The 12,399-nt window shown below is 52.7% G+C and overlaps 8 protein-coding genes across 8 annotated transcripts; 2 read left to right on the forward strand and 6 right to left on the reverse strand.

The window, feature by feature from the left end:
* Nucleotides 1-165: 165 nt before the first annotated feature.
* On the reverse strand, nt 166-1,397 carry P153DRAFT_365662 (nascent polypeptide-associated complex subunit beta). Its single transcript, XM_033667868.1, has 4 exons — nt 1,373-1,397; nt 1,208-1,284; nt 780-953; nt 166-709 (listed from the first exon to the last, which is right to left on the reverse strand). The coding sequence occupies exons 2-4, from the start codon at nt 1,251-1,253 to the stop codon at nt 453-455; spliced, it is 477 nt and encodes a 158-aa protein (XP_033525443.1). The 5' UTR covers nt 1,254-1,284; nt 1,373-1,397; the 3' UTR covers nt 166-452.
* Nucleotides 1,398-1,719: 322 nt separating this feature from the next.
* On the reverse strand, nt 1,720-3,097 carry P153DRAFT_365664 (uncharacterized protein). Its single transcript, XM_033667869.1, has 2 exons — nt 2,257-3,097; nt 1,720-2,137 (listed from the first exon to the last, which is right to left on the reverse strand). Exons 1-2 carry the CDS (start codon nt 2,659-2,661, stop codon nt 1,886-1,888), a joined length of 657 nt encoding a protein of 218 aa, XP_033525444.1. The 5' UTR covers nt 2,662-3,097; the 3' UTR covers nt 1,720-1,885.
* A 308-nt stretch (nt 3,098-3,405) lies between these two features.
* Nucleotides 3,406-3,997, reverse strand: P153DRAFT_287363 (Ctr copper transporter-like protein; the record flags this gene model as incomplete). Its single annotated transcript, XM_033663527.1, has 2 exons — nt 3,406-3,517; nt 3,573-3,997. 2 exons carry the CDS (start codon nt 3,995-3,997, stop codon nt 3,406-3,408), a joined length of 537 nt encoding a protein of 178 aa, XP_033525445.1.
* Nucleotides 3,998-4,497: 500 nt separating this feature from the next.
* Nucleotides 4,498-7,499, forward strand: P153DRAFT_395450 (uncharacterized protein). The gene is made up of 3 exons (XM_033671404.1): nt 4,498-5,423; nt 5,553-6,153; nt 6,257-7,499. Exons 1-3 carry the CDS (start codon nt 4,838-4,840, stop codon nt 7,173-7,175), a joined length of 2,106 nt encoding a protein of 701 aa, XP_033525446.1. The 5' UTR covers nt 4,498-4,837; the 3' UTR covers nt 7,176-7,499.
* Nucleotides 7,500-7,569: 70 nt separating this feature from the next.
* Nucleotides 7,570-8,199, reverse strand: P153DRAFT_355844 (uncharacterized protein; the record flags this gene model as incomplete). Its single annotated transcript, XM_033666601.1, has 3 exons — nt 7,570-7,832; nt 7,913-7,949; nt 8,008-8,199. The coding sequence occupies 3 exons, from the start codon at nt 8,197-8,199 to the stop codon at nt 7,570-7,572; spliced, it is 492 nt and encodes a 163-aa protein (XP_033525447.1).
* A 553-nt stretch (nt 8,200-8,752) lies between these two features.
* Nucleotides 8,753-10,204, reverse strand: P153DRAFT_384277 (mannan endo-1,6-alpha-mannosidase DCW1 precursor; the record flags this gene model as incomplete). Its single annotated transcript, XM_033670325.1, has 3 exons — nt 8,753-9,307; nt 9,363-10,066; nt 10,114-10,204. 3 exons carry the CDS (start codon nt 10,202-10,204, stop codon nt 8,753-8,755), a joined length of 1,350 nt encoding a protein of 449 aa, XP_033525448.1.
* Nucleotides 10,205-10,311: 107 nt separating this feature from the next.
* P153DRAFT_384278 (uncharacterized protein) lies at nt 10,312-10,901 on the reverse strand (the record flags this gene model as incomplete). Its single annotated transcript, XM_033670326.1, has 2 exons — nt 10,312-10,613; nt 10,733-10,901. 2 exons carry the CDS (start codon nt 10,899-10,901, stop codon nt 10,312-10,314), a joined length of 471 nt encoding a protein of 156 aa, XP_033525449.1.
* Nucleotides 10,902-11,427: 526 nt separating this feature from the next.
* P153DRAFT_365669 (synaptobrevin) lies at nt 11,428-12,325 on the forward strand. The gene is made up of 2 exons (XM_033667870.1): nt 11,428-12,092; nt 12,149-12,325. Exons 1-2 carry the CDS (start codon nt 11,885-11,887, stop codon nt 12,169-12,171), a joined length of 231 nt encoding a protein of 76 aa, XP_033525450.1. The 5' UTR covers nt 11,428-11,884; the 3' UTR covers nt 12,172-12,325.
* The last annotated feature ends 74 nt before the right edge of the window (nt 12,326-12,399 follow it).

Raw genomic sequence — 12,399 nt, forward strand, 5'->3', positions numbered from 1 at the left:
AGCCGCAATGCTTCCGGAAGCTCTGCAGTGCTTACATTGTCAAGCTTACTCGCGTCACGCGAATACCGTTCCGATTTCCAATCGCAGCGGAGCAGTTCCGTTCGTTTACTCAGCTCGTGAATCATTCCCCTCTTCCTCTTACCATGACTGCTCCCTGCCATGTTAGCCTGCCTTTATTCACGGCTTGTCACAGGGTGCAGACAGTGAACACTGTGTGGGGTGCGTTGAGAGAGATTTTTATTCGATATCTTTTCAAGTCATCACGCCAGTCACGTGCTCGCATGGCACATGAAATCCGATCCGTCGTGACTGCCCGCTAAGAAGGCGATGAAGTTTGCACAAGAGTTTTCAAATCCTCCGTGTCAAACTGCATGGGGCAGGCCTTTACTGCGCATTTCCCCCACCATGACGCTATGCATGGTGTGCCCTCGGATGCGTTTTATGCAACCACTTTACTCGACCTCGTTCTTTGTCTCGAAGTTATCGCCAGCAACGAGATCTGGGATGTCGTCGTCATCCTCATCCTCATCCTTGGCACCGTCCTCGCCCTTCTCCTTCTGCATGCTCTGGTAGCTCTCCGCGAGTTTGCGCAGCGATGCGAGCGAGTCGGGACCGAGCTGGTTGAGGATACCAGGGACAAGCTCTGTCAGCTCCTTATCCTCGCCATTGCCGTAGATGGCGAAGGTGTTGGACGGTACCGAGGCGTGGACTGTAAGACGTTGATTAGCAGATGCATCTTCAGATGCCTCAGTGGACTACGAGCATGGGACGTCACTCACCCTTGGGTGCCGAGAAGTGAATGACGTTGCCGTCGCTCTTGAACATGTTGACCTCCTCAATGGCCTGGATGGGCTGCACATTGAGCTTCTTGAGCGCTGTCTGCAGCTTCTTGTCGTCGGTACCCGACGCCCTGTGGACCTTCTTGACCTTCCTGCGGGGAGTGCCCTTGCCTCTATATCAATCAATTAGCCTCAGGTTTTGCCTTTCTCATCTCTTTCAAATGCACGCGTAACCAAATCGCTGTTCCGATGTAGTGTATCGCGGGGTTTTAGACGTTGTGGTGTGGGTGGATGCGGGGCTGTCAAAATTGGACGTAGAGGTCTGCTTACCCTATTCACGCACAAGTCAGTCATGTGTTCGCCATACAAGCTCTACTGGAGAGCTTCCCACGTGCTCTCCAGCCTGGAGGGTTGTGCCAAAAACATACCAATTCGCACCGACGCCTGCATACGCGCCAACTTGGCTTGATCCATATTTGCGGTGTTGGGTAGGAGGTAGAGAGGGCTGTGGCGGCGGGAAAGTCAGTAATTCGGTCGACAAAATTTCGGCAAAGGCAGCAAGAGCTCGGGATCTCTTCGCAGCGGGAACGTACCTGGATTCGGTATCGTGGGGAGTCGAGAGGTAAAGTTGGTGGTGTTGCAGGAAGCGGAGAAACTGTGCGGAAGCGCCGATTGTGGCCTCGCTTGAGCTGAGGAGGGGCACCTCACATCCATCACAGCACCAACATCACACCCAAACTGCAATGGATGCCGACAGCGGGGAGAGAGTGACAGCAACAGACAGCTTGGAGGACTGAGTAGGTGACCTTCTTGTGGGCGTTCTGAGAATTATCAAACATCGCCTTCGTGGACAGATTTCGAGCTTCAATATTCTACTTGTCAAGTTGTGTGAGCATTCGAACGAGTTGGAGATTAACATCCCACGGTCTTCTCAAATAACATATCAAGGTTTTTACCACAGTGCATGTCGTAAGGATACTTTGATTCGCAGTCCGATTGCAAGTATTTTTGAGTATTTCTAATATTCAGATGATCACAGCTGGTATCGAAGCATGCATTGCTATTTAGCACAAACGCCCTGTAACTCCGTCCCATTTTGTGCCAAACTATAACATTGCAAGTCCAGCCATACCAATAACACCCAATACCCAGGAGGCCGCCGTTGCCTGGGCTGCAGCAGCGCCAGCGCTGGCAGCAGCCGACACGGATGAAGTTGCACTTGCAGTCGTGCTTGCGGCTGTGCCATTTGGATTCCCGGAAATGTTTTCCTGAACCACCTTTGAGCCGGTGTTGTTTTTGCAATGATCACTGTATTCAGTTGTGGAAAGAGGGGTGTCAACAAAGACTACGTCGGCGCACTATTTTCGCGAATGTTAGCAAGGGTTTAGCGAGTGCATTTGGGTATGCTATCGACGCCTAGGACTGGCCAATCGCAAATGTGTATGCGGTTACAAGAGGTGGATGGAGTATAGCTCACCTGGTAAAGACCGCCACCGCCGTCTCCGTTGCTCACAACCTGGATCGTAGCCAATGTTCCTGCTGAAACGTTCAAGTTCGCCGGGATGTTGACCATCCCCATGCAGAAGTCTCCCAGACCCTGTTGAGAGAGCTGAGGAAGCAGGATAGTGTTGAAGTTGCCTCCAGGGTTATCACCGAGAGCCAAGTACACGGCGAGATTGGTTTGTGTGTGCTCCATGTCAAGTTGGATGGGTCCACCGCTGGTTGGGAAATTGGTGCGGTTCGAAGAAACGGTGTTGAAACCTCCACACGGGAAAGTAGTCGATGTATCATCACTGAAGCCACGAGCTTCGGGCCACTCGAGGGTAAAGTGAGCGAGAGCGAGGGGGAGAAGAGAGAGCGTGGTGAGGGCAGTGGAAAGCATGTTGACGGTGGGCAGCTTGTGAATCGAAAATGGGAGAGTTGGTTATGATGAAGCTCTCTGGACACTTATAGAGAAAGAAGAGAGATGGTGAAGCTCAAGGTGTATGCAGAGGAGCCGCAGTCCGGGCGTCATGCCTTTTTATTATATTAGCACTACAGGAGCTCCTTCCCGTATCGTACCCGTGTCGTCCAAAACTGCGCGTGGCTCGCGCGTCCAGCCGTGGAGCCAATCCAGACAGAGCTTCAAATGAGGACGGGCAAATTCGCGGGATTCTGCATCAGCGGCTGTCCTACCCTTAGCTCTCACCGGTGATCAGGGTTCAGATGAGCTGCAGATGTGAGCAAGTTTCTTACTAAAGCAAAGGTTGAAGTTTAGCCACAAGCGCCATGACAGGGATCCTCTCTCTAGCGAAGTCGTCCTCCACACGCCATCTTCACGAGTCCAAGCTAACGTTTGAAGCGCAGTGACAGGGCATGAGGGCGATTATATGCGGTGTACGAGACCATTGGCTTTAACGCACACAAGCTTTCACTAACGACGGCAGTGGCAAAGTTTTACATCATGTTAGGTGCAAAACGAGACTGGCCTGCAGCTCTTGTGCTCATCATGTCTGTCTCTACAGAATAAGCGTCTTACACAGGGATGACGCTGAGATCAAGAGCCATTTTGTTGATAGCTCAGAGTAACTTGGCTATTTATATCTTATTTTTTTTATGGACAGAGCCGTAGTGATCATGGCATCGCTCACATGCCCATTGCTCCATGGTTGAATCGGCCAAAAGCCAATTCTCCAACAAACGCACCTGCCAAAACAGACAAGAAGTAGCCGACGTTAAATGTCATGACTGCCAACATGCTGTACGGTTGTTAGAACTATTCTATGGAGCACCTGAGCCCAACGAACAACTTACAGAAGATAACCAACCCCCGCAGCAACCGTCATCAGCAGTGCTCTGGGAAGATCGACGCTGAATCTCCATGGCTGAGTGTGGCTGACAGGCGCTTGAATTATTCGAACGTTCTCTTGTATACCGTTGGTCGTGAGGATCCCCGTCATGGAACTGGCGTCACTCAAGGCCTGTTCCTCCATTGACTTCTGGCCCGCAACGACGACATATTTTCGCTTCAGAGCGCTCTCCAGTGCTTTGGCGTCCAGAAGAAATTTGGCTGTGAAAATCGCACGAAGGGTGATAGCGAGGAAGATGAGAAAGATGCATGTCCCTGCGTATTGGCCGGCAGTCTTTGGAGTCCATGACTCCGAATATAGAGGCGTGTCAGTTCCGGTAAAGAAAGCCATGGTCATTGACTGCACGCTCATATCCATGCTTGATTCCATCGACATTTCTTCGTGAGCGACCATTCTCGACAAGTGACAGCGAACGTGTTAGGAAGATATGATTGAAGATTCGATGTTGCCCTCAGGAAATTTGGATATTTGTGGTGGGTGCTTAGATGTTGAGTACCAGACAGCCGGTCAATGTCGAGATCGCGGTCGCTTAAACGTCCCACAGCGCATGAACGTAGGGTCCAGAGGTGTCAAACGTGAGCTTGTTTGTGGGTAAGTGAGCGCAAATGCGTAAGATGTTGCGACAGTCGGTAAGCGTCAGATCCAGGGCTGACGCATACAGTGTAGTGAACATGTGAACGGGTCATGAGAGATCACATACGGCAGGCGTAATGTCAAGAAAAACGTTTAACGTTCCAGATCTGCGCAATTGGAATTGAAGACCTAGAGCATCTTTGAGCACATTTCGCCACAAGGGGTTAGTCTGTACTATGTATTGACGCCACCATGTAAAAGACAAACCTCGAACACGACGAACATGACACACATGCATTCAGAGAGCGTGCTGACGGGTTCGGCTTACCGGTGCGACACTAACATCTTTTCCGTAACGGACTGCAAGCCTGTCATTCACCACCGCCAACCGTTGATACATTGGTCCTTTTTCCAAGTCAAACATTGTCTAATTTACGAATTACAACTTCCGGCAGCGCGACTCGAGTTAAGAGTTGACTTAGCAACAGTAAAAAATACGCAATGACTTACTGACAGCCACTTGCAAACGTTCCTATCGGAACGACCGCTCATATTCCTTCTGGACTCGCAAGCTTTTGAAGAACGAGAAACACCAACGAAACAAGAAATCCCCACACCGGGTACGCCGCCAACATCATGAGCCACAACCATGATTCTATGGGCTCTATGGGCTCTACGGCCGAATTACCCGCTCTTACAGAATTTCCCAAGTTCTACTATGCAGTCGTTGGATGTGCAGTCGCCGTTGCCACACTGGTCAACATCCACACATATGTCTTGTACCGGCAAAGACTCTCCACAGCAAGAGCAGGAGCACAAACACCGGCAAAACCAAAGTCATGGTTCTCTCTCTGGAATGCGACTTTGTTCGCCCTAACAAGGGAAGCATCCAACTTCTCAGTGCGTATACCGCTCAAAACTCGGATGCTCAGACTGCCCACTGTCGGTCGAACGAGCTTGATAGTGGCCAACGCAATTGTTTTGGTCGTTCTTTGCCTTTATGGGTTGGATCTCAACAATCAGTTCACTAGGGAAGATGTTGGATATCGATGCGGAGTTGTGACAGTCGGCCAACTTCCGCTCATCTTTCTTCTCGCCAGCAAAAACAACCTTATTGGATATCTCAGTGGAGTCAGTTATGAACGCCTGAATTGGCTGCACCGGTGGTGTGCTAGGTGCATGCTCTTGACAGCGACCATGCATATGGGCTGGTTCTTTAGTGGTATGTTGCCTCTCTGCATATCCATCCACGATAGAGTAGACAACGCAAAATTCCTCCAGCCTAGCTGAGAAACTCGCTGTTAAGACTAGCAAAATCTTTCCCACAAACATATGCTAATCATACCTGCAGCCTGGGCCCCATACAATTACATAGGGGTACAACTTCGAGAGAACGAGCTTGCCTGGCGAGGATTAGCCGCATGGTGTGTCCTTGTATGGATTGTCTTCAGCTCCATGACACCAATTCGCAGCTGGTGCTACGAGCTCTTTGTTCTACAGCACATAGCATCATTTGCGCTTTTCCTCTACTTTGTGTACATCCACACGCCAGCTGAACTGCACATCTACGTCTGGATAGCCATTGGTGTAGTCTCGTATGATCGCGTTCTGCGAGCACTACGATTCGTTTATGCCAATATATCCCTATTCCACCGGGTTCAGAAGAAAGAAGGCCGGATGCAAGGTGTTTGGGCCTGCGAGGCTGAGTTTATACCACTTCCGCATGATACTACGCGGATCGTCATTCGTGATCCATCTATCGGCTGGACTCCTGGGCAACACGTATTCTTGTCGTGCCAATCGATTGCACCTCTGCAAAATCACCCGTTCACTATTGCGTCCATCCCGCAGGACGGGGTCATGGAGTTTTTCGTCAAGGCGCAAAGAGGAGGGACGAGACGGTTCTTCAGCTATGCACAGAAAGCACACTCCTCGCTAGAGGCAGCTTCAAGGTATGTCTCTCCTTAATATCATTCATCTAGTCTGTCAAGAAATGCATTTCAGCCGGGCACCGCCAACATTTGAAATTCACACCGACTAACCTCAACCCCCCAGAACTAAACCAGTAACAATCGAAGGACCCTACGGAACCCTCCGACTCCTCCGCCAATTCGACAGCGTCATCTTCCTCGCCGGAAGCACAGGCGCCACATTCACCGTCCCCCTCCTCCGCGACATCCTGCAAGGCTGGCAACAAAACCTTAATCCCAGCAAACACACCTCATTCCTCCACCCCCACATCGGCGCCGTCACCCGCCACGTGCGGTTCGTCTGGGTAGTCAAGAGCAGGCGCCAGCTCGGCATGTTTTCCGAAAAGCTCTCGACTGTATGCGCAGATTTCCAGGCGCTGCAGGACACGCTCAGATACATCAAGCTCGAGCTCACTGTATATGTCACGTGCGATGAGGCGTTCACCGAGGAGCACAAGTCGCTTCTGTCGGGCGTGACGGTCCTGAAGCCCATGGAAAAAACTTCGGAACATGGGGTTGTTGAACTCCGCAATCGCTCTTCTTCATCATCGTCATTGTCAGAAGGAGAAACAGAGAAGAAAGCCCACGAAACGCACATTTTACAAGAATTGACCCCACCCCGGAACACCTGCGGCCAAAACAACACATGCTGCTGCCGCACCCCAATCGACGAGATCACCCCCGCAGAAACCACAGCACCATGTTGCTGCCACAAAGAAACCCGTAGCCCAAGTCCAAGCACAAAAACAACATCGCTATCCTCGCAGCAAAAGACCTTCCTCCACCCATCCATACAGGTATACTCCGGCCGCCCGAAGACACGAGACATTATCCGCCGCTCGCTCGAGCAGGCGCTGGGCGAGTCGGCGGTCGTGGTGTGTGGACCGCAGGGCTTGGTGGCGGATGTGAAGCATGATGTGTGTTTGTTGAGTGATGAGCGGGCTGTGCATAAGGGGACGGGGGCGCAGGGTGTGTATCTGCATACGGAGAGTTTTGGGTGGTGAGGGGGTGGTGTGTGTTATTTTGTTATAGCAATGTATCAACGTTCTACTTTGCTGGTGTTGGGCTATGTGATGATGAATCTTAATGGCGCATGGGATTGGGATGTGGAAGATGGGCTGTTGGGGATTGGCTAGACAGTGCTAGGTTGGACTGCTCGTGCATGTTCGTCGGAGACCTACAGTAGGTCCAGGCAGCAATAGTGATGGAACCGCTGATGACGAGTCTTGTGACATGCTGACATACAGCAAGCAATCGAGAGAAGAGTAGTTGTTGATCTGATTAGATTCATCCATGTCTCTCTATGATATATTCATATCTCATTTCGTAACGTCATAGCGATCAGCCACGACCGAGTGATCCCCCAAACCATCCTATTCAGCACCACAATCAATTGACCTATTTGTTCAGCTCCTCAGCCCTCTTCTTCAGCTCCTCCTTGTTCGCTGGCGTGGGCAGGTTGTCCGCATGAACGGGACCCTTGCGTCCGTCAGTACTCATCATTCCACGCATAGCATCCGTGACAGAGGGCCATACCGGGTTCGCCTTGTGTGCGTTTGCGTGCTGAGAGCCGCCAGATGTGGTTCCTGTGTCGACATCGTGCATGGGGTGCGACGACGCGTTGGAGCTCGACGAGTCCTTGGCTACCTGGTCGGTGATGCCTGAGAGAAGTGTCAGGTTATCCCCATATATATGATGACATATATAACAGCAAGAAGAGGGGTGGGGGGAAGAGACGTACTGCCAGTAGCATTCTCCTCAGCTGGGTGGACGGGCATCTTGATCTTAGTTGTTGGTGTTTTGTTTGGATTCCTTCTTATTCCTGTTCAAGAGTACTTCCTTGCCGCCCGTGTACAGAAACGCTTTCTCGTGCTTATTCTTTTCGTCGTCGTCAACGTTGAGATCCTTGATAGGTTCTTCGAGTTCTGTACTGTCGCTTTGTGATCGGATAAATTCAACGCCACTAGTTCGTTCTTTGTAGTACTCGTCAATGAGGTCGAAGGTGGAAGAGTTCGCAGCAGGAGCCATGACAAGCTGGGGTTTAAGTAGTAGACACGTAGCGAGCGCGTAAGAGCGCCTGATCGGTGACGTAGAGATTCGGTCGAGCCCTGGGAAAGGGAAGGTGGGGCACGCACGGCTGGGCAGAGCGGTTGTCAATGTCGAGCAGGTGGGGCAGTTTGTGTTCTGTCTGTTTGGGGGGATTGTTAGTGCGGGGTATTCAATGACAAGGGTTCGTACATGAACAGGACAGGGGAATGGTGACGAGTGGTTAGAGCTCCGCGAGCAAGACGCGTATGTGGAGACCTCACCACAAGCAGGATCGTGCTGTCAAGTACTGATGTAAACACAGGTTGCTAGCAGACATCCATACTTGGTAGTCTATCGTGGTAGTGAGAACAAAGGTCCAGTAGCTATAAACGCCAGACCCGAACGATATAGCTTCCAAAATGATTACCGGCTGTATTAAATAGAAAATATACATGCCAGTAGGCGTGTGGCAATACAAGGCCGAAAGAACGCCGCGAGTAACCAAGAATGAGACGGGCGGTTGGCCCCCATATATACAAGCGTGTTGTTACACTTATGAAACCATCCACCAGGCGCCAACCAGGATGCCAACAAGTACCACAATGGTCAGGATACTAGCACCAGCCTTGTCGCCCGTTGTGACAGTGTCGAAGACGACTTCGGTAGTGGGAGCGTCCTGACCAGCGGAAGGATCACTTGTAGAGATACCACCAGCGTCTTTGGACGCCGGACCGGACACTGTATCGTAAAGCAGACTCTGCACAACCTCCAAGGCAGCCATCTGCTCGCCGACACCGAAGCTGCCGTCGTTTGTGCCATTGTCTACCCAGCGAAGTCCGCACGACGTTTGGTTCGTACCTCCAATGCACTGTTTAGCGGCAGCCTGAGCAGAGGCTTTGAGATAGGGAATAAGCGATGTTTGAGTCCACGGAGCGATGTTGGCTGTATATCCCATCCAGCGGGCGAGATAGGCCTTGAAAGATCGCTGATCGACATCGCACTTGCCGTTGTTCTCACACGCGACTTCAATCATGACGTTGTCGTTGAAGAAGACCGAAGCTCCCTTAATGACGCCCTCGAGCCTGGTTTTCCAGACATCGCTCTGGGTCTGTAGCATGGTTAGTGAGTGTGTACTGAGTTCGGACGAGCATGTCACTGCTTACCATGTTCCACATAGCCGCAGCGCCGGCCATGTGAATGCCGGCATTGTAAGTCCACTGGATGTGGTTGACGCTCGTGCAGTTCTCCTTGTCATCGGTTCCGTCGTAGAAGTGGTAGTCGGCACTCATGAGTCCCACAGACTGCTCCCACACCCAAGCCCTCTCCGCCCAGTCCGCATAGGTATCGTTTCCGAGATATTTGTACAGACGCGCGGCGATGTTGAAGAAGCATCCGTTGGAGATGGTGTTTTTGTAGTTGTAGCCGTTGTTGAATGAGAAAATCTGCCACCTCAGCCCTCCGCCGCAAGTCGTGTTGTCCCAGCGTGGATATTGTGTGTTGAAGACAGCCTGGGCGAGTGCAAGCCAGGAAGGCTGTCCGTCGCCCATGTCAGGCAGTTTGTTCTCGGCGGCAGACATGGCAGCCATTCCCCAAAAGGCCTGGTCGTCGTTGCCGAGCGAGGCGGACTGGTTCGAAGGCATGAAGGCCGAGTAGTCTCCAATCTGGTGCTGCATGGCCTGCACCGTGATGGCATTGTACGTGTCGTCGCCCGTGTAATACCAGTAGTCTATGAAGGCGTTGAACATGGCACCGCATTCCCACCAGTAGTAGGGGTCTGGGAGGTTACCGGCGGTGTCGCCTTTGTTGTCGCCCGTGTAGTAGGACCGTAGATTTGCAATGAGGACCTTTGCAGCTGCCTTGATTGAATCTGCGCGCGTCAGCACGTGTTTGGGCGCGGGGGTGGGACAGTCGTACCTTGGGAGGTGATGTCCAGGTCGACGGCGGCTGCTCCAGACAGGAACAGATTCGAGGCCGCTAGGACCGTGAGAGTCGAGGAGAACTTCATCGTGTGCAAACTAGGAAGCCGGCGTCTGCGTGATCGAGGGTGCCCAGAGGACGCGCCCAAAGTCAAGCACCGGGCTTGCGAGGGTCAGAATGTCGGGATGCGCAGGGTCAGGATGCGCAGGGTTGTGAAGCGGAGGGTACGGAGCGAGCGGCGGCGCGGGCGACGAGGGCCAGAATGCGATTATTAGTTGTGGCGGTCAAAGAGCGTGGTCGGGAGGTCAGGACGGTGGGAGAGGAGAGCAAGACAAGTGGAAAGTTTGGGAAGGAGCCGAATGCTGGGCCGGTCTTCTCAGGATTCTCAGGAGGCGCACGTCGAAGGCGCAGGTCCCAGACGCCCAGCATCGCCAATCGCCAACCGACAACCGGGGCCCTCCACAGGGGCGCCTTCTGCCTACTCCACACCACAGCCACTAGCCACCATGCCAGCCCTTGTGCATTGCGCAGTTACGTATCGTCTTACGTCCTCGTGGTCCTCTAATTCTCCGACGCCAACTACAAGACGAGGCGCGGCGTCACACGTCTTGCTCACTGCCATTTTGTCCTGATTCTCGCTCAAACAAGCTCAGCGAGACACTCTCTGCTGGAACACGGTGGTTTCTGATCTGGGCTTCTCCGGCTGCCGCGCCAGCTGCCCAGAGTGACGAGCTGTGCTCACTTTGGGGAATACGAGCACGGCTGCAGTCTGCGTCGGGTATCATTGCGGCCCTTCTTTCGCTTCATATCAACTTTGATAAAAGAAAGGCCTTGTCCGTGACCGCAGGAGTGAAGTTTTGACGTGCTTACAGTGTCCAACAAAGGCAGGACGCAACCTTGGAGGCTGGCGCTCGTCACGTGCTGCTGTCATCATTCCAGAAGTCGGCTTAGAAGACGCACCTGTGGCTGAGCATGTCCGTGCAAACGAATAAACAAAGACAATAGTACCACAAAAACGCTGCACATGTGAATACAACCACGCTGCATCTCTAGATCGTTGCATTGCACACCGCTCACCTTCACATCCGTCCGTTTTCCTTTGTGGTTGCTCACGTTTCACGGCGCCATCAGCCTCAGAGGTCAAACCGAGCTGACACATTCCAGCTCTTTGGCCAGCCAGGTCCAAGTGCCCAGCGTCCGCCTCCTCATTCCCGTCCACACCACCTGCTCGCTCCATCCAACCTCCACTGCACCCTCATCGCCCTCACGACATCCACGACTATTGCCACAACAACTCCCGTCGCACACACCCACTAAACACTGCACCACCCATCTTCCGCCATGGCCGACCGCGAGCAGCCGTACGACCCGTACATTCCCTCTGGAGGCCAGCAGGGCCAGGGCCAGAATGGCAACCACCGCACTGCTGCGCTCCAAGCGGTACGTCATCCCTTCGCCTCTTGTGATTTGCAGGGTGTTGCAGCCGTGTTTTGCAGCCTTGTGGATGAGTCGTGATTGTGGTCGCGGAGTTGCTCCCGGAGCCGAGCTTGCCCCAGACCGTCATCAGCGTTGCGACCACAGCTGCGCATTCGATGCATATACTCAACGTGCACATACAACACACGCGCATTGCCTATAGCTCTTGCGCGTCTGTATGCACTCAAGATGCTGTCTTTCCATGGATATGCATAACCCTGACTCTATTCATACACGTCCTCAAAGCACATGCTGACTCGTGGCTCAGGAAATCGACAGCACAGTCGGCATCATGCGCGACAACATCAACAAGGTCTCTGAGCGAGGTGCCCGTCTAGACTCGCTGCAGGACAAGACCGACAACCTCGCCCAGTCGGCCCAGGGTTTCCGAAAGGGCGCCAACCGCGTGCGCAAGCAGATGTGGTGGAAGGACATGAAGATGCGCATGTGCCTCGTCGTCGGCATCATCATTCTGCTTGTCATCATCATTGTCCCCTCTGGTGAGCCCAACCCTCGACCGTGTGTGATTGTGGTGCAGACGACTAACATGACGCAGTCGTTGCTACGAAAAAGAACTGAATGCCAGCACGCCAGATACTATGAAACATAACCTACATATTAATGAGTTGGAGCGAATGGATTTGCATAGCCCGAGTAGGCGGAGGCGACGGCGACGGCGGTTACGACTTGCACTGTTCACGATACCGGGTCCTCTGGGATCCAGGTCTATGACGAGCCTGGGAGCGATGGAAGTTTTCTTGTCCCTCTTTGCACTTGGTCGACTGGCCTGTGCGAAACTGCTCTTTC

The sequence above is a fragment of the Dothidotthia symphoricarpi genome, assembly GCF_010015815.1.
Source record: "Dothidotthia symphoricarpi CBS 119687 unplaced genomic scaffold P153scaffold_7, whole genome shotgun sequence".
Classification (NCBI taxonomy): Eukaryota; Fungi; Ascomycota; class Dothideomycetes; order Pleosporales; family Dothidotthiaceae; genus Dothidotthia; species Dothidotthia symphoricarpi.

What these genes read in the sequence shown, in the direction of transcription:
- P153DRAFT_365662 (XM_033667868.1), bottom strand. Translation starts at nt 1,253, where the DNA reads ATGGATCAAGCCAAGTTGGCGCGTATGCAGGCGTCGGTGCGAATTG. An exon ending in GCAGGCGTCGGTGCGAATTG is followed by an intron (nt 954 to 1,207) that starts GTATGTTTTTGG and finishes TTGATTGATATA; the next exon opens with GAGGCAAGGGCACTCCCCGC. An exon ending in TCACTTCTCGGCACCCAAGG is followed by an intron (nt 710 to 779) that starts GTGAGTGACGTC and finishes AACGTCTTACAG; the next exon opens with TCCACGCCTCGGTACCGTCC.
- P153DRAFT_365664 (XM_033667869.1), bottom strand. Translation starts at nt 2,661, where the DNA reads ATGCTTTCCACTGCCCTCACCACGCTCTCTCTTCTCCCCCTCGCTCTC. An exon ending in GCGGTGGCGGTCTTTACCAG is followed by an intron (nt 2,138 to 2,256) that starts GTGAGCTATACT and finishes TCGCGAAAATAG; the next exon opens with TGCGCCGACGTAGTCTTTGT.
- P153DRAFT_395450 (XM_033671404.1), top strand. Translation starts at nt 4,838, where the DNA reads ATGAGCCACAACCATGATTCTATGGGCTCTATGGGCTCTACGGCCGAA. An exon ending in TATGGGCTGGTTCTTTAGTG is followed by an intron (nt 5,424 to 5,552) that starts GTATGTTGCCTC and finishes TCATACCTGCAG; the next exon opens with CCTGGGCCCCATACAATTAC. An exon ending in TCGCTAGAGGCAGCTTCAAG is followed by an intron (nt 6,154 to 6,256) that starts GTATGTCTCTCC and finishes TCAACCCCCCAG; the next exon opens with AACTAAACCAGTAACAATCG.
- P153DRAFT_365669 (XM_033667870.1), top strand. Translation starts at nt 11,885, where the DNA reads ATGCGCGACAACATCAACAAGGTCTCTGAGCGAGGTGCCCGTCTAGAC. An exon ending in CATCATCATTGTCCCCTCTG is followed by an intron (nt 12,093 to 12,148) that starts GTGAGCCCAACC and finishes AACATGACGCAG; the next exon opens with TCGTTGCTACGAAAAAGAAC.